Source organism: Mchenga conophoros, linkage group LG13 (genome assembly GCF_057382185.1).
Source record: "Mchenga conophoros isolate Kocher_MC1m ecotype Shallow Benthic linkage group LG13, M_conophoros_male_GT1.1, whole genome shotgun sequence".
NCBI lineage: Eukaryota > Metazoa > Chordata > Actinopteri > Cichliformes > Cichlidae > Mchenga > Mchenga conophoros.
Window position 1 is genome coordinate 29,275,168 of NC_140538.1, and position 20,340 is coordinate 29,295,507.

Here is a 20,340-nt window from a genome sequence, read left to right on the forward strand (position 1 = left end):
TTTCACCTAATTTATTTGAAAAGGTCTTAGTGTGAGAGACTTTACTGTTTACTGCTGTCATTTACAGACAGGGTGCTTTCCCTGTTCTCACTGTGTGAACACCTCCTCATCTGAGCTCGTGGAGTGGAGCTGACAAGAGTCACTGATGACACCTTATGTTACCATAATAACGCAAAATCTAAATCTAAGTATTAGACCAAAATGAAAGAGAAGCCAGCATGAAAAAGAATTGTGTACTCCTGAGCTTTTCACTTGACCACAAAAAACGACTGCAAGCTTTGCAAGCTCTGCAGATGTAGAAAGAAAAGCTACAGTAGCAGGTATGAAATACCTCCAAAGTGTTATGAGTGAAGACTGCTGGCGTGTTGGTATAGTAAACACAGAACAAAATAGAACTGAATTGAATACTTCAACACCATAGGTTGACTCATCTTCACAATCCCTCATCTAGCTTCTTTGGATCAATAGCTAAATATTGATTATCCTGGTCTGAAGTTTAGATTCTTTGAAGTCTTAGAAATATAGTCAAAAGAAGACGGTTGAAGATAGTGGATACATGGAAAGCTGAAGTTGGGGAGAGCAACAGAAAGGCCAAGTCCAGAACAGACACTGAATAGGTTTTCAAGTTTTTTGCTATATGCACAGTGGAAAACATGTTGCCCTGTCAGATCTTTTTTCTTTGCTGTCCACAACAAATGCAGAAAAACATATAAACATATAAAATAGCTACACAGAAGAAATGATCATTAAAGACAATTTAAAAAACAACTATAAACCCAGCATATATAGTCAAAAACATGATAAATAGGAAACGCTAGCATGGTGGTGGGTTGCATCCATCTTTAATATACAGTCTATAGAAGTGACTAGTCAGTCACTCAGTAGGCCTCAGTAGGCCTGTCCTAAAGCTTTTCAGCTTTAATGGGATCTCGGTGCACAAAATGAACATTATGTTGTCCTCAACAAGACTTTAAACTAGAGCAAGACCATAAGGTGTTTACTGAGGTTACAGTCCAAGGTAGCTGAAAGCTTCTAGTCATGCTTCTTTTTGAAACCAGAGTCGCCGCCTGATGGCCATTAGAAAGAAATGCAGGTTTAAGGCATTAGCTGCACAGCACAAGAGGACCGGAGAGGGGAAAAGTGTCATCTTATACTTGATGCCATTTCTTTAACGTAGTGATTACAGTCTGTTCATAGAATGAATGCAGTATCTAACAGCAGCTGAGTAGTGGAAACTGGCGTCAAAGGCTTCTTTGATGCTTTGTTTGGAGCCAAGTCTGAGTGTGCCACATACTGTACGTGGTACAAAGTCTGTTGGTCGCTTGAAACTGAATTAGCTGTCACTGTCAAAAAGGGTTAACATCAAGTAATCACTACATCCCGAAGTGGTTATGCAATTCACTCAGCTGTGTGGGTCTGATGCGTGTGTCACGTGTCTGCGTTTGGACTCACTCTTTGCCGTAGTGCATCAGCACAGCCAATGTATAGTCAGTGTGCATATGTGTGATGGGACAAATAGAAGGAAAGAAGACGGGAGATATCAGTTTGGCAGCGACTTGAGTGTCCTTTCATTATCCAGTTGGCTTTGTGTTCCTCATTTGGAGGCCAAGAGCGGCCCACAGTGGAAGCAAAGCTGCTCCCTGCTATAACTGCCTTGATGTTGATCTTAAAAAGCTTCCATAAAAACCTTTTTCTGGGCAGCAGAGCAGCTCTTTAGGAAGTGCATTGTTCCATTTCCTGTTTGACAGTCACAGCCGTGCCTCAGATTAGTGCTTGGCAAAATACTTGGCTGAGATGATTTCTACTAACTGCAGTAAAGAATATTTCCTTTCTCTTCGACACCTTATTGTGATACTAATGTGAAAAGCGTTCAGCTCCTCATCACTACTTCACTGTCGTGTTATGCAAGTATATGTCATATATTATCTGATCTGTTTGTGCAGAACCTCTGTGATGACAGCTTGTTGGCAGATTAGCTGATAAAGATGCATGTGTCGTATGGCTGTTATTGTAATCCCCACCCGTGCTCCTTCTATCTTAGGTGATCTGGGTGTGCAATAACTGCCGAAAGCAGCAGGAGATTCTGACCAAGCCAGGGGAGTGGTTCACCGGGCCCCCCGGGAAGCCCGCTGGCCTCGGTTCAGCCGTCAGCGAGCCATCAGTGTGCCAAGCTCCCGGGGATAAGAAGCTCAGATCTCGCTCCCAAGCACCACCGGGGTCCACCACTGCAATCTACGACCCCAACCGACTGAGCGCACCTGGGACCGCGCCTGGCACTGATGCTCGGTCGCTCAGTGAACCACCACGAGACACGTAAGGCGGAGCTATAAAGTAGAACCCGTGTTTCTGTGGAAAAATGCATATGCAGACATGGGCAAACAAAAGACATATTTTATTCTTTTACCTCATGGGTGCGACGAACATCACTGAAAAAGTGAGAAATGTTCAATGTTAAAATATAAAGGAGAGTAATTTGCTGACAAAGTTTTTTTTTTAATGCTGTTGTGGTCACAAGTTGTTTTTCCAAATGATTGATTTAATCTCTTTAAAAAATAAGAATTGGCTGCACAACTTTGCATTTATTTTGGATTTTCTCAAATGAACATGGGGTCAAAGTAGACTTACAGGTTTAATTATATGCATGTTGTCCCTCAACCACATACTTTTGCTAGCCATCAATAAGCTTCTGACTTAATTCTGCATATTTGACCACTCATCTTGGCAGAATTGATATTTTTTACTCAAATTGGTTGGTTTCCTGGGATGAACCCAGCTTTGAAATGTAGTCCACATTCAGATTGGGGTGGTGGGAATTCCACACGCTTAATATGACCCTGTTTAACCATTACAAAACCACTTGTGATGTGTGTTTGGGATCATTGTCCTGTTGGAACACCCAATTGTGTTTCAACCATCCAGCTGTTGATCTGTGGGGAAGTTGAAGAATTTGGAGGTAGTTCTTCTTCTTCATTATTCACTTTTACAGTGGACTACTATTGCTAGCCCAGAGCACAACACTACCATCACCATGCTTGGCTGCTGGTACAGTTTTTTTTAGCTCTGAAAGGCTCGCTTTTACTCCTCCAAACATACCTCTTGTCATTGTGGTTAGTTGCTTGAATTTGTCTGACCATAAAACCTTTCAGGCATTTGACTTGTTCATGTGGCAGCACACTTTCCATTTGTGTATTGGTCAGTCCAAATACTCCAAATACCAAAACAAATACTCGTCATGCTGGAAAGAGAAACTACCAGTTGTAATCAATAATTTTTTATGCATGAATCATGTAATTGAGACTGTGTGTATAATTTAGATCTTTTGTGGATTAGTGAAAATAATAATAATAATAATAATAATAATAATAATAATAATAATAATAATAATAATAATGTGCACCCAGTTCTTGTTTTATAAAGTAATTAAGGATGTATGCTGTACGATTTTTTTCTACCCCTGAAAAAGAACAATTAATTAAACATAATTAAAAGTCCAATATTCCCATTAAGTGTCCATGCCCATGATGAGTCTATGTGCACCTCTGGTCTCAATTTTATACATTTCCTCTGTTTGCAGCAACATGTGCATTTAATATCTGTGCAGGTACCCTGTGGATTTTATGGTAGCATGCAGATACAGAGATGAAGATCAATGTGTAAAATTGCTGCTACATTTACATAATGAGGTGACAAGAGCTCAATACTCAAAAAACTCCCACACAGAATGTGATCAATCCATCTAAGGCCTGAGTACTGTGAAGGCAACAGCATATGATTCACCCTTAATTTGTCACCCTCTGATACTGTGACTCAGTAATGGAGGGATCCACCTTAATTTGAAAAATGAGAAGGTGCTGCACGCGCTGGAGTTACTCTGGAGTGATGGTACTCTCTTTCAGATCATATCACTTCCAAAGACAATGACCACTAACATCGCTGCATTAGGTTGTTTTGAGGAATAATAAAAAAAGAAAAACAAACAAACATGTAAAGCAAGTAAAAATATACTGTTGGTGTTTATCCTTTCCCAATGTTTACTGACAATATTTTCTGGGACATCATCTCCCAAGCCAGAGCTGGTGCTGACAGAACAATAAAAACTACACTGTAAAAAGACAGATGTTGACATTGTTTACATGAACAGCAGTGGGTCCACTCAAATCCTCCTGTAACACCAGGAATATTTCTCATATTATTGCAATAAACAGCAAAAACATGTGCTTTTGTTTTCTTTAAAAATATAAAACCCAATTGATTTACAGCCTTTTTGGTTAAGAAGACATGTGATCAGATACCTGTACTGAAAAAAAATCAATTTAAAAATAACATGTTCATATAGCTACATGAAATTTAGCAGAGACATGTTAATGTTACATAATGTATTACTCCTTCATGGAGCTTTGCAGATCCTCAACTAGATCTTAGAGTTGTCACTAGGGGGCAGAGTGGAGTGGAGAAGACGGGAGTCATATTATGCAAAGAATCTTTGTAATGAGGTGAAGCCAGCTAGGATAGGCTCCAGCCACCCCACAACCCTGATAAGGATAAGTGGAGGAGAATGCATAGATGAGGTGAAGCCAAATGTTATTTATTATCTAAAGTGTCCATGACAGTCATTCTCTATATTTCTTATAACTTTCTCATTTGTTTTCTTCTTCTTCATGGTGAACTCTGCTGTTGATCCTTTTCCGTTCTCCACCAGTCAGTCTCTGACCTATTTATATTGTCATCACCATCACACCCCTGGCTTCCAAGAGCACTGCACATAAGCGCATGTCTGCAAACAGACATCATCACACAACCATAAATCCCACATCAGATGTGTGGAAAGGACAGCCAGCCAATGGTTATTCAATGTCCAAATGTTTGCTTTGTGTTTATTGCACTAATGGCATTTCAGCACTCACTTTATGTATAGCTGGAGAACTAGCAATACATACATACAATACATTTTTTAAAAGACAGAGCCAAAGATATCTTGATTTTTTACTCTATTAGTTCTGACCTCTGCTAGTTCCATAATTTGGGATTTGTGGGGTTCACTGATTAATACTGCTTTTCTTGAGATGCTCCTCTTCAAGAGCCACGTTTTTCAAAAGAACCACAATGTACTGGTAGCCATCAATTCCTGGATTCACCAGATAATTGAACTTCATAAACCTCCTCAAGAGCAAGTGAAATGTGTAAAATTGTTAAAAAGTGCCCATTTTATCTTGTGTTGTCTCAGCCAGCAGAAAGAAAGCAGTCCTAATGCTTGTGTTATTGAGCACCATCTCCCACATTCCTCATTTGCTTCCATTATACAATGATGGATTATGCCTCTTAGCATTGTTTCCTATGCCATTCATTGTAATGGAAGAATGAGGCTACTTAATAGTAGAACGAGTTTTCACTTGTGACATTCTGTTAGTGGACACTAATGTTAACAATGAAATGGTAACAGATGCAAATCACACCAGTGGCATTTGTCACACATGGCTTAAGTGGATACATTGTATAAGCAGAAGCTAAAAGCAGCCACATACATTAACCAAAGTCTTCCACCCTCCACGTGCTGTCACAGCTGTCTGTGATGCTCGGTTTGTGACTCACTTTCCGCCAAATGAATCATATAGCTACTCATTGAAGAGCCTTCTTACGCGCACATGTGATGATTTATTGTTAACTCAATGGGAACAGAAAACTTCGGAATTTCAGATTGTGTGACAAAACACCCTATCGCCGACTTGTTAAGTGATGATGTAATGCCCTGTGACACCCCGAGTGACAGATACTGATTTACAGGTTAATTATTATTGGCAGTGAAGGCTAAAACAATGAGATGATTCAGTTTGCATTAACCTGTGTAACATTGTCACTCACACGTTGCCGTTGTAAGCTTCCTGCTGAACAGTTCTCTAACCAAACCAGTATCTTGTCTGACATCACCCCTCATCTGTATACTTTCCCTCCTCAGGAGGAATGGACGGGGTGGAGGAGCTGGTCGGGGAGAGCGGCGGCAAGGCCAGCCCAGGCTGAAGACCCAAGTCTCCATGGACCGGGACCTCAGGGGGGAGTCTAGGGAACGCAGGGAAAGTCGGCGCCTGACAAAGGGACGTTCTCTGGAGCACGATCCTGTGGGAGGTGTTGGAGTAAGACGGACAGAAGAGGGGGATTACCATCACATGGACCACACCGGTGCGCCCCCTCGACAAGCAGGGCCCGTCCCTCCTGGAGGCAGGGGCCATCCTGTGCCCGGGCAGGGTCGAGGCACAGGCGTAGGGGGAGGTGAGGTCGGGGACGGTGCCCGACCTGGACAGAGGACAGCGGGTGGGGTAGGTGGGCTGCATGAACATGCTCTTTCACAGCAAGCCCCTCCCCCTGAACTCAGAGAACCTCCTGATTCAGGTCCTGGCTCAGCCCCGGGCCAGGGACCCTCAGTGAAACGGACCAAACGGGACAAAGCTGAGAGCATGCTGCGCAACGATTCGCTAAGCTCTGATCAATCGGAATCTCTGCGTCCGCCACCGCCGCGGCCCTACAAGTCAAAACGAGGGCAGGGGGCCGGAGGGAAGAGACAAACGAGCGTCAGTAGTTCAGAGGAGGAGGGCGGGACCACGCCTGAGTACAGCAGCTGTGAGGATGCCGAGATTGAAAGTGTCAGCGAGAGAGGTGAGAGAATATCCATCATTACCTTCTGTTCATGAAGAAACTGTGGCATATATTGATATCTGTCTGGTCATTTGTTTGTTTATCCGTCCATTCAATTCACGAGATATTTATTTTGACAGAAGATGAGGAAATGATCCACCCTACCCTTTGTTTATGGCATCTTAAGTCAGAGCGGTACATTAGCCTTGTTCTTCAAGCGACAACATTTTTGATTTAGATTTTAAAACCAAAATCTCTGTTTTAATGTGTTTTTTTGCTGTGAACTATCATCAACCAGGAAGACAATATAATATAAAGGATGGAAATTTATAGTCATGCAAAATAATAAAACATTTTAGTAAGTAAGATGTAAGTTAAGATCAAATAAATAAAATAAGATGATCATTCATTTTCAATTATTTAAAAAAATCCAGCTTTTTAAAAATTGCCTTTCACAATAAAAGTGTGTATTATAAGCCTGACGGACTGCCAACTTAAGGACCGGTGATTTTTTCCTTTAATACAAAAGCTTTGAGCTAGCGCATGTATTTTTTTAGCCTGCTGTTATTATTATGTTTTGCATATTTAAAATCAGCTGGAAAGTCCATAAAGACCTCTAAAGACTACCACATAAAGATTACAACTTATTCTTATTCCTATATTCTTTTACTTTCTTAGCTCACATTCATCCACTGATTTTGGATTACCATCGGTTAGAATATTTGGAATGAACATAAACCTTCATTTAGTGCTTTCTCTCTTGTAAAGAGTTTACTGCTGGACTGTAGCTATACTAAGTAACATGTGAAGCAATTACTTAAAAAAACAAACAAAAAAAAACTAGATCCCTATGGACAACCCAGAGTGGGATCCCTGGAGGACATTGTGTTAATGTTATATTATTTTTTATTATATTCCAGTCTCCAGGGCACCCACTAGACTGTGTGGGTCTTTAGCATTAGGCACATAAAAATCCCCACCTTACCAACAGAATTTATTTCACATCATGCATTTCATTGTATTGGTGCTGCACTTGCAGGGTGTATGTTTGAACGCTCCCATCTGACCACTATATTATGGGAAATGAATTTAAGAAGTGCAGACAGTTGTTCGGTTTCCATCTGTGATCCTCACTTGCACTGTGTCAGTCTGCGAGGCTACAAACGTTTCGCTTCTTTAACACCGTGTGCTCGCTGATCACAGGTGAGGCGACTCTGATGTAACCTCCTGATTTGGAGAAGCACTGCTCGTTTATCAGGTTTTTTTTATAATGCTTAGTGAAGCGCTAAAACCTCATGTGTTACACACCAAACGGCTTGAGAACAAGCTTTGCAAAGGCAACATTTGAGAGGCGTGGTCTGGCTGCGCCTGCAGAAACGTGGCACGTCCTGCGACATTCTCTAATGTTTTGTGTGCCGTGCATGCAGCAGGCTGTAGCCGGCAGTCCGGGTTGTCAAAATGAGCAGCTACCCAATAAACTGCCATGCACGTTAACAAGTGTGTGTATCTGAACGTTTTCCTGTGTGTCATATTGTATTGTTTTCAGCTTGGCCCTGAGGGAGGACAATCCCACACTGAGCACACATGTACGTGTGTGCGTGTAGTGTGTTTGTGATGGGGGCAGTTTGACCCCAGTTAATCCCAGGCTTGACCTTCTGTGGCTTTGCATAGCCAACTATGTCCCCAAGCCTGAGCACACACAACTGTTTACACTCTAACCTTGTCATGTCCAAGCTGGGTTATGTCACTTCACTACTAACCATTCCAAGGCATTTGGACTGGCTGCTATGTATCCGACTGTGTTAAAAATAATACAAGCCATAAATAAATATACACAGCTGGAAGGAAGTCATATTTTTCACTGTTTAGCAGCTTGTAACCAGTGCTACAAAAGCATTGCTTGAGTTAAATATGACCAGTCTCATATTTCAGAGCTGCTGTTTTTCTATCACTTCCTGGGAGTCCCATTCTTGCCACTTGTCCTGTGGGCTCTGTCATTTCAAAACGCATCAAGAAATTTGCGTAGAGAGCAAACTCCTCTCACAAACTTACCTGAATTTTAGTCCAGAGGATCGTAGCTGGTGATGAGAGTTGGGTCCTTAGGTAGTTAGTAGCTAGTCATAAATAGCAGTTAGATAGCAGTTTGACCCTTTGAGACATGTACTGTAACAGCAAGCTTAAGTAATGTCATTCAGCTAAGTGATAACGTAAGGATGCATGGATTTTCTAAAAAGGTTTTTGGGCCTTTAAAGATCACTCGTGACTCTTAGAGTTCACCTCTCTTTTCCTCATCTCATCTAATAATAATTAACAGAACCCAACAATCACACTGATTGTCTTCTCATGCTACATTAAATTTTATTTTCACTGGAAACCAACAAAAGTGTGGAGCATTCTGTGGAGCAAAGGGTAGAGCGCCAGCCTGGACCCACACCAGCCGCTGTGACATTCATCATGTGGAGGTTTAGGATGAGAGTGTGCTGTCAGGCCAGGTTTTAAACACATTGGTGTGGCAGCAATTCGCTGCTTCCTTTTTTAGCTCGAGACTGAGACCAGGTCAGCGCCAAGATGTGGTTGCTGGCAGCTAAGGAGCATCCAGGCATGTAAATCATTGTAAATTCGGGGCACAGTAGATCTGTGCAAGTATTGTCCTACATACAAACATGCGCTACCAACTCACACTCTCAATGGAAGAAAGGGAAACATGATACAAACACTTGAGAATTCTGTCAGGCAGTATTTAATCTATTGCATTTTAGATTAATTGGTTTTACTTGGATTTTATAGAGATGTAAATAAAGGCAGACTTATTGATTATAGTCGAGTTTGCCAGATAAAATAACTGATGCTGGCAGGTTTTATCAGCTACAGTTAAAAGCTAACTAATAGTTACTCTGTGTGCTGGTGTTCCACTAGTCTTGTTATAAACGTGAACCTTGTGAAAAGGTCCTTTATGTACTCAATGTCTGCATGTAGTGTCCTTGTACCAGGCACCAGACAGAAATAAACTAACAGCCCCTTTGCTGTAGAGCTAGCTAGCCCTGTGTAAGATGTAGGCTAAGATAAACAAGTAAAATCATGTTCTAGCATAACTTGTTTAGCATAGATACGTATTTGTGTTTTTGAAAATGTAATCTGTTTAAACAGTAGCCTTTTAGGGCTACAAAATTAAAAAGGAGTTTTGTCTCTTTGTCGTTAAAGTTAAATGGAGTTACTGAAGTGTAGAGCTAAAATTAGCTTCAGTTCCGACGCAGCCAGAAGTTAAAAAAAGAATTTTTAACCACATGATCACGGATTAGTTTAAATTACTACATATTGGTAAATGTAAGAGAATTTCTTTTATCTTTCTGTGTTTAATAACCTTTAACAGGTACTGATAAATGCACAACATTGGTACTTGTTTGATTTTTACTGACTTTTGAGTGATAGGGTAAGTACTGTCAAGTAGTTGGTACTTGACATAAACAGTCATAAACAATAGATGGTACTCATACAGTGTAGGGTATTTCCATGTTATGTATTCAGAATACGTTAGAGTAACGTATTCTGAGTACTTTGGATTACTTAATATATTATCATGCTTTTTACAACTACATGAATGTACTATTTCTGTGTGATTTATTACTATTAAGGTTACTCGCCATACCAATACCAACTAGATTTTTAAATCTTAATATAAAATGAGTAACAGTAGGGTGGACATTAGGTAAGGCTGCACTTTTTGCAGCGATCTCGTATAGAAAACTATTCCGCGTGTATATAAAACAGGTCCGCAGCTCTGAACAGTAGTAAAGGGACTTCTGAGTGATACATTGGATTCTGTGTCGGGCTCGTAGCCGAAAACTAGCTTTACTTTGTTGTCTGGGTCAACTTTGCTAGCGAGAGACAGAGAGAGGCTGCTCCAACTGAACTTATTGTTTCGAGTCCTCAAGTGGCCATCTGGGTCTCTCTTCAAAAGCAAGGCAATCTCTAATCCTTACTCCTTACAAATGTAAAAAAGTAATTATAACTTACTATTAGAGGGTGTATCTGTATCCCTGTGTTGGTGTTGTTCTTGTATTTTCGTAATAATGTTTGTCCATGATCAGCATTACAACTGACCAATCACGTTGTTGTGATGTTATAGCATCGCAATAAAAAAAGCCTGTGGTTATGTAAAACTTTCTTCTGGAATAAATGGTAAGCATTGCAAGTGTTTTCTTTATTAATTTATGCAACATAATAAATATGTTATTAAGTTAGGTTTGTTGTTTTAGGCAAATTTAGGCTACTCATGTTGGTTTGCTAGTGATAGTTAAAAAGAATTGGCTGACTCCTGCTAGCTGAATGCTCAGAAAATGTAATTGCTGAGTTGTAATACTGATCCTGGACCAATTAATGCTCTATTAGAGATAGTAAGCTAGCTAGCTGTGCATGGTAACACTTGCAGCTTCCAAATGCTTTTGCTCCTCTTTGTTTGGTTTTAAGAACACTGTAAAAACAAAATGCCAAAGTCTTGTTGAGCTGTGACCGGATAAATTCGGTTCCCGTGGTTTTGGTCAAACTGCAGGTTCTTCTTTATAGAGAATACATTTTATTTAGGCCATGTGGCCAAGGCTTTTCCTGCATAAGCAAAGAATTTTTAGCCACAGTCAAAGTAAAATCACCAGAAATGTCATAAAATTAACACACGGTAACTATTTGCCTGTTAATTTCATGGACAAACCTTATGTGTGGATTCACCCTCCACAAAGGCTCCTTGTAGGCCATGAAACATTGATGGGTTTCTGTAAATATTCTATTATTAGGATCGTAAAGGTTTATTTTTAAAGGGCTTATTTCACACTGTCTCTTTTAGGAAACGTGAAAAATATTATTTGTTGTTAAAGTCCCATTCCAAGTTGTGTTCAAAACCGTGTCCTGAGCCCGTAGTGGAGTTTTCTCTTTCTTTGTTGCCATTAAAAGTGCCGAAACACAAAAACAATACACACTCGCAGCCATGTGGCTCACCCACTGCATGAAACTATGTTCACGCTCAAATTATGAAACTAAGAACTGGGTTGAGCATTTGCTTTAAGATTACATAATATCACTATAAGTTGTCCCAAGCCATTAACCTCATAGCTTCCCCGGCTCCTAGGAATGCTCGGCTCTGTTTTACTCTGTGTCATAACAGTGTCGTCCAGGTCCTGCGCACAGTGCAGCACTGCCCTGCAGCCCGTGTGTACAGGCTTTGGATTTTGGTCTACGTCACGAGCTAGAGCTAAACACAGTCTTAGGAATAAATTAATAATTAATTAATAGAAAAGGAGATTGGGCATTTCAGGCAGTGGCACCGAGGTTGTGGAATTCTCTTCCACTGTCTTTATGTTGTATAGCCTCCATTAACTCCATCACAAAGCAGCTGAGCCCATGTTTATACAGACTATGTTTTATTCTGTGGCTTTAAATTGTTATGATATGTTATGCTTTTATTTCTTGTGTTTTATTGTGAAGCACTTTATGGCTTTTTATCTGTGAAAAGTGTCACGGTCTCGCTGGCAGACCGTGGGGATGTGGGGAAAGGAGGACCCAAAATGCAGGACTCTACAGTGCAACAGTGTTTATTTACAGTGGTGACAATCCGAACAACAATAAATCCCCCCGTGCGATCCCAACTCCCGTTCCGTGTCTTCTCCTTTATCCTGTGCTCCGTGCTCTGTCTCCGTTCCCTGTGTACTCTCCGTGTGCTGCCTCCTGGTCGCCACAATTCCTCCTGAGGAAACACGTATACCAAAGGCAGCCGTGAGTACAAAACCTAACAGTAGACTTGCACTAACCTTGCACAATACACTTAAGACTGACGGGAAGTCACTCAACGATCCAGCGTCGAGGAGCTCTCAGCCACACTGTTTTGAAGCTCCTCTGACGAGGCTTGATCGGCGCCAGGTGTGTGTGGATTCCTGGGTGGGACCGGTCAGCTGGCAGGGCCACACCCACCAGGCCTAAAAGTGCCTGCCACGACCGCACCCTCACATACACAAGCACACACCCCTAAACACCTGACAGTACACCAACACGGAAAAACAGGACAGCAGACACAACCATAATAACAACAACCACAATAATGATAATAATAATAATAATAATAATAACTACAATAGTAGTCCACACTGCTCACGGACCCCGAATCCCTGGAACTGGGTCCGTGACAAAAAGTGCTATAAAATTCCTTTTTAACCTACTCACTCGCTGATTTTTGGTTCAAAGTTACTTTTGTAATTATTATCCACAAAGTATAAGAAAAACCCAGCTGCCTTTCCTGATATTTATTTTTAGTCCTTTTCTTAAAGAGGTTTTGCCTTAGGAGGCTACCACTGTAAATCTGAATATGTAATTGACTTGCCTGCGTAAACAAAGGTGACGCTGACGTGCTACGTCTACTTGTGGTATAGATAAAAGTATGGCTGAGCCTAGTTTGATTTCAGCTGATATCTCTTCAACAAAATATATCGATTTTTTGGGGCATAAAGCTATGTCGGTTATTTTTCTAAAACCTGTTGATGCCTTAGATTTGTTTTGGAAGATTTATAAATTTATTTACAAAAAATGACCTTTAAAGTCTGTGTTTATTAATTTGAAATAACATTTTGCATTTCAGTTTTAAGTGATTCTGCAATTTACATTTTAAAGACACAAAGAAAACATTAATCATTAATTACTCATTTTAATAACTTTATTCTTACTTTTGTGCTCAGTTTCTTGCACTGTATACTTTTGAAAAGCACTTGAATGAATATTTAAATGGCTTTGATTTTAGCATTTATTTAGCTCACTTTTGTCAAGTTCCATAACGATATCTTTGCATTTAACCCTCAATGTCTCGTGTATCATGATTGATACATACAGGGTTTGAGAGTTTTTAAGACTACATCAGTTCACTTCAGTTTTTATTATACAGCACCAAATCATAGCAACATTTTCTAAGGCACAGACCTACAATCATATAAAGACAACAGAGGACAGACCAACAATTGTATGACCCCCTCTGAGCAAGCACTTTGGCGACAGTGGGAAGGAAAAACTCCCCTTTAACAGGAAGAAACCTCCAGCAGAACCAGGTGCACGCAAGGGTGGTTCATCTGCTGCGACCGGTTGGACTCCCCAGAAAAAAAAGTAAATTGCACGATACATTTTTAAGCAATAAATTGCAAAAAATTTTGGGTGTAGAAAAAGTGCAAAATATGTGCAAATAATATTTAATTTTTATAATTTTGTCAGAACGGTCAATAAATGCTCCATGTTAAAAGACAATAGAACTTTCTGGAAATTATTTTGTGATTTAGACTTTAACAATATTAACTTTTATGATGTATAGCAGCTTTAAAACTGATCGTTAGTATTATTATCACTTAATAAGTGAATCAATTTAGTGGTTATCAAAACATATTTATTAACACATATAATTTATTACCACATATCTATATTTGTTTCATTGGCTCAACCTATGCCCGATACCTAAATAATGTGAGAAAATATCTGTTATTGACACGCTTGTGCTTGTATTTGGCCTTACATTGTGGCATTACCCCTGGAGGAGATCAATAACACCTAATCTCTGAAGTGTCTTGGATGGATTTAAAGCGTTTTAAAAGGCTTAACCATCCGTTGGTGTCATCGCTGCCTCAGTGGAAAACTTTTTAGGCCACCTGCTGCCGTGGTGATACATTTCTAATTCCAGCCCAGGCTTGAATTTTCAATAAACTTAAGCCTCCCCATTGTAAACAAGTACCTCCTGAAGAGCCCCCAAATTTGGCTGAGCTGTGTGTGTGAGGACTCCTGGTATGTGCTGTGTATACAGGGTGTGTGTGTGTGTGTGTGTGTGTGTGTGTGTGTGTGTGTGTGTGTGTGTGTGTGTGTGTGTGTGTGTGTGCGTGCGCGAAGAAGAAGAAGGAGATATAAGGGAGGTCATTGTTTCCTCTGCGACTTCCACATCTATCCAGCTGATCTGATCTCTCTTCTCTTGCAGGCGACTGGGAATGCTACCCACATGACCCCACTGTGTGGCATGTAAGTCAGTGTTTTTCCTTCTGATTAATATTTTTTCATACATTAAAGCTAGTTTTGAGAATCAGCATGAAGTTGTTCAGGTGTTATTGTTGTATTTTAATTAAAGTCCCAAGTGTGTAAACATTTATGTGGATGTACTGGAGTACCAAATAGTGCCAAATGGAGTGTTTGTCTCTTTACAGTCTGATCCTCCTGTCTTACCACAAAGTTTGTTTTTTCAATTTTTCTGAAGAATCTATTAATGTAAAACACATGATGTCTTATGGTTATTGACTATGGTTACTTTACTGTTGTGAAGTACATGGATAGTATGTTTATGTTGTTAAAGACCGTGGTGGTGACCATTGACTTAAAAACCCTGGTTTAAAATCTGAGTCTAGAGAGGTCATGTTATATATGGTACATATCCATGCCAAAACAATGATGCTATAATTACAAAGGCAGATACTGACTTTGAATTATTTGAATTAATACACTCAGCTCAGCTGTCTGATCTGGGCTGTGTGGCAGCTAACTGAGAGTGATAAATAATTTATGAAGTTTTAAATAGTCCAATATGGGCTTACAGCTCTTGTTATGGTACCTAAAATTATTAAAACATTAAGTGTAGTATGATTTCTTCTTGTACCTGTGGGAGAGTTACACTCATTATCTTTATAGCTGCACTGCAATGAGTCAGTCCTGCTGTATCGAGGCTTCTTAGAGCAGAGCTAAATGCAGTCTGTGTACTGTGGCCAGTAGAAGTCCAGTCAGTAAGATAAAAATCCAAAAGAAATCCTGGTTTATCAGAGCTCGCATCTTTTACAGCTACAGTATAGACAGAAATTCAGCATGTTACAAAAATAAGGCAAAACGTATGCTTCCTGTTTTGGATTTTGGAGTGGCCTTCAAGCCTTGTCCATTAAACACTTATCAGTGTAGTACATGAATCCAGAATGAAAATTGGTAATCAAAGTTTTTAAAAATGAAAATAAAAAACTGATTTCAGTCTCACAGTTTTACAGTAAGTACTGAGTTGAAGCTAGGAGGTAATTATCTTGGTTAAGCTTACCATTCAGACCCTAGCTCTATGAGTAGTATCCACTTTTCTCTTAGAAACAACTTTTAGGAAACAAGACTTTTGTGCACTTAAAATTTGAATTGAAAAGCCAGATCTTATGTCTTTTAAAGCTACCTCTGTAATCAGTTAAAATTATTGATAGTTTTCAAAGTGTTTTGTCAAAGTATATATGAAGTAAATACCAGTGAGTGTGCATATTTGTGAATGTGTCTGAGTGTCACTTTGCTCATTTTTATTACCATTTCCTGTGTCCTGCTGCAGCATCCTGTAACCTGGCAGCCATCCAAGGAGGGAGACCATCTGATTGGACGGATCACCCTCAGCAAGAGAACTGCTGCCATGCCGAAAGAAGCTGGCGCTTTACTGGGGTTAAAGGTCAGAGGTCACACAGACATGCAAACAGTTTCTTAAATTATTTTTCTGTCTATTAATTCTAACTGAGCCATCCTGTGTTGTCCACTTGTCAGATATTTCTCACTAACTGTTGCTGTCTGCTTCTCTTCAGGTGGTGGGAGGCAGAGTAACAGAGTCAGGGAGATTAGGAGCCTTCATCACCAAGGTTAAGAAGGGAAGCCTAGCTGATGTGGTGGGACATCTGAGAGCAGGTATCCACTAAATTGGCACAGTAGCCTCTCACAAATGCTGGGAAGTAATAATCAGTCAAATGTAAGGTCTTTATAAACATCGAAATGTCCTAACTACGATTGTTTAATAAGCTTTGTCACATAGAGAGTCTTATTGTATGTCTTGCAATAGATGATATAAGAAAAATCTTTTTTTTACCTGATACCCTGACACGTATCTTGCCTAACAAAGTGAAAATGTAGTTGTTCTTATCATAACTGATGCGCTGTACGTTCTGACGACCTCGTCTATTCAGCTGCTGCATGCTGCAGGTTGTCTTTTCTTTTTCGCTAGTGTGTTTAGAAGAGCTAGTATCTTTTTGTTTTGTGTTGCAGGTGCTTGGTGTGGTGTAGTTGTGTCATCAGTGATTGGGAACACCTGGGCTTAGTGTTCCTGTGATCCTTAACTCCATATGCTGCAGACCTTTTTGCTTTTCTAGTGTAGTGGTTTACACAACAGGCAAAAGGTTCCTAGTTTGATTTAGTCACAAATCCCTTTGAGGGTTGTGTCAGGAAGGGCATCCAGTGTAAAAAAAAAAAAATCAAACATGCAAAGCTACCCATTGTGGCAACTCCTTGGGGGATCAGCCAAAATTAGCTGTTCTACCTAAATAATATTTCGCACACCACACTAGCACAAAATATGCTATCACTGACTCATTGATTGACATATACCATTTTTTTCCCCTTTGGTTACTTTATGTAGTTTTGCAAAAAGAACAATTCTATTCATTTACTTGACTAATGGTGTAACTTCCCATTAATTATCATGGGTTTTGAACCAGTCTTTACAAGTTGGGCCTTGGTCTTTGATAATTTCCCAATTAGCTGGCGTTTACGGGTTTGTCCTTCCACCTGATTGATTAAGGGTGAGAAAAATTTATGTTGTTTGGAACAGTCATGGTTTTGCCTGACCAAAGAAACATAAGTGTTGACATGTTGATGTGTAACAATTTAAATGGGAGTTTTTCTCCTGTAAGGCATAGCAGCACTGTTCCTTAGGTTGTGTTTCTTGCTAGGTTGTGTGTCAGGTTGAATGCAGTTTAACTTTTTGTCTTGGGTGCATTTCATGGGTGTGAGGTTGTTGCCAGATGCTAGTTATTTCCTTGTTCTATCCTTTTCAATTTGAAGACTAGGCCTGAGTTAGTTAGGTGTTGTTTATGCAGTTAGAAGGGATGCTCGCTAGTATTACCTAGCTTTCCTACCATTTCTGAGGCTGCCGCGACCAGTTTAGAAATGGTAGGAAAGAGAATAAGCAGCCCTACCTGCAGTTTCCATGTGATGTGTTAAATAATATCAGCCTTGGGCATGCATCTTCAGAGGTAAAACCTCGAAGGGAGTTGTGTGGCAGTGATTAGGAGCAAGTCACTTGGCTATGGAATATATTGGAATATATTAGAACTTACTGCTCATGGCAAGTAACTGGGAAGCCAAATGTAATCATTAAACCTCCTTGCATCAACGTCAACTCACTGAGTTAGTGAAAGCAGCTATTTTGGGATGGTTCCTATCGTGAGGAGTTCAGGAATGATAGGAAAGGTTATAAGCGGCACTACCTGGAGTTTTTGCTTGATTTGTTGAATAATATTTGTTGTGCAGCTTCAGAGATAAAATCTCTTTAAGAGTTTTTGAGTCTTGTTGTTTTGGAAGAACACTTCAAAAAGTTGTGTCAGGAAAAAGAGCATATGAAGGCATATTGTTAAGCTCTGAAGAAAAAAAACAAGTAAATGTGTCTGCTAGACTAGCTGTTTCTTTTGAGATACCTTGTGTTGAAACACATCAAGCTACACTCCACTTGTGTTCCTTATGTGAAGAACTTCCCTGTGATGGTGCTTATTTACCGTTTACACCGGATGGTTTTATTTTCATGACAGAATACCCAATATCCTTTTCAGAAGAACCTTTTGAGCATATGCTCCTTAACTTGTGGGTCCTTTGCTTCCTTCCAAGTTGGAGCTAAAATATATTTTTATTGTCATATGTCATATCACCCAGTTGCATATCCTTAACAACTGGTAACAACCAGGTCTGTAGTGAAAGCGACAATTTATTTCTATCTTTGAAATCCCTAAAGTGATGCAAAAATGATCAGGCTTCTAATTTTTACCTTCCAAGTTTGCCCAGTTGTTAAAACAAGTTCAGGTGCAGCACTTCCAGTCATCAGCCTATCAGCACAAAGTCAGGGCCCGTCCATCCATTCTCTTGTCCTTATCCTTGTTAGGGTCAGGGTCAGCCTATCACAGCTGTCTTAGGGCGAGAGGAAGGGTACACCCTGGACAGGTCAAAGTCAGGGTTGTTGGAGCATTTTCATCAGATGCTAAAGTCACTGTTCTTAGGCAGATTTTGGTAGAAGGGTTTTTCAATGCTTCATGTTGACAGCCAGAGAAGTTTCACAAGTGACAACTGGCTTTAGCCCCAGTGACATGGTGTTTGCCTGTTCTGTATACGGTGCTGAGGGTTTGTTGAGGGTTAAGGATGACAATGTTCCAAAAAACTAAACTGACTATGTGAATGACTTCCAGCATAGTTTATACATTCGAAGGTAGCTGGCAAAATAGAAGTTGGCTGCATCGCAAGGAATGATGAAGCTCATTTACGAAGCAGGCTGAGTGGTGCCAGTTCAGTCCTGATGATCAAGTGCTGCCTGTTGTTGGATGCTTCTTTCAGGCCAGGTCCTTCCACAGTGGTGAAGCAGATCTCACGAAAGAGTTGTTTAATTTCTACACCAGAGTTGCTTAAGAAAAGACAGCTCTGTCTGTTGAAACCACCCTTTTGTGGTTACCCAGTCACTAGTAGTAACAGAAAGGGAAAAAGTTGGTACTGGGAATTAGGCATGTGGTTGGTTTAAAGCACCAAAACTCTCATAAATGTGAATAATTTGTTAGTTCACCTAAAAGAGTTTCTGTGTGACGAGCTGGAAAAATTCCAAACGTTTATTTGCTGACACACGTTCACAAACTCACCAAATTCATTTGATGATTCATATGATTATTGATATTCCCCATTAAGCAGCACTTTTACTAGGTGTCAGCTGACAAGTGTAAGTACTTGGATGCAGAAGTCAGGTTCATACTTTAAAACAACATCATCGACCCATCATCTTCTAGCTGGCTAGCTTCTAGCTCCCTTGTTTTCTTGTCCCATTATGTGACAACACTCTCAGGTTTTGTTTAGACTCTTGGCAAGGTCAGTATCACTAAGCCTGTTGCATTTCCACTTCCATGATTGGATGACTGTATTGACCAAGTTTGATCTGCAAAGTTTATGAGTAAAGTTTATCTGTTCGAGTGATAATGGTCCTATTGATTAAAAATCTGGAATGCTACACTGTCTGTCTGGATGATGTGGTTGTATAGAATGACATTTGTGGCATTCATATGTTGTGTATTTGTTCCTTATTTAAATGTCTGTCTGCTAGGGCTGGGCGATATGACCCAAAATTCATATCTCGATATTTTTTAGCTGGATGGCGATATAAGATATATATCTCGATATATTTTTTTTAAAGCCATAAAGTAAGAACAAGAAGAGAGTTCTTAGTCACAGCTGTGTCCCAGATGTCACACAGGCACTTTTATTAACATAGAGCAGATGTACATCAAATTTACTCAAAAATAAATTATGAGCATTTATTAAATAATAATGCTCCATAAATAAAAGAAAACAATGTTGTTTTTGTGCATAACAAAAAGCTCACAATTGTGCAGTCAAAATGTAAACTAAAAGACGCTGAGCACAATAACAAAGACAGATTTCACAGCTGCTCTGTTCCCAACTTGTACTGCGTGACTGACAGCCTGGAGTTTGAAATCCGCTTCGCAACCACGTCTCTTAACAGGTGCCATTTATGGTCCTTATACACAGTAGGGTAATATTACGTTGACGCACAGTACGTATCACTCCGCGAGGCTCAGCCGTAATGCTCCGACAATCCATCAAGCGGTGCAGCTCCGTAGCTTAGCAAAGTCATATTAAAACATTTTTTGACAGATTGCTGAGCGC

The 20,340-nt window shown here is 40.1% G+C and overlaps 1 protein-coding gene across 15 annotated transcripts in view; it reads left to right on the forward strand.

The window, feature by feature from the left end:
• Positions 1–20,340, forward strand: part of rims1a (regulating synaptic membrane exocytosis 1a) — a 120,287-nt gene that overhangs the window by 62,464 nt on the left and 37,483 nt on the right. For all 15 annotated transcript variants that reach the window (XM_085297648.1, XM_085297653.1, XM_085297657.1 and 12 more), the window contains exons 5-9: positions 2,042–2,313; positions 5,954–6,648; positions 14,615–14,655; positions 15,977–16,090; positions 16,221–16,320. In XM_085297648.1, coding sequence (XP_085153774.1) covers positions 2,042–2,313; positions 5,954–6,648; positions 14,615–14,655; positions 15,977–16,090; positions 16,221–16,320 — 1,222 coding nt within the window. The remainder of the gene's footprint in view (positions 1–2,041; positions 2,314–5,953; positions 6,649–14,614; positions 14,656–15,976; positions 16,091–16,220; positions 16,321–20,340) is intronic.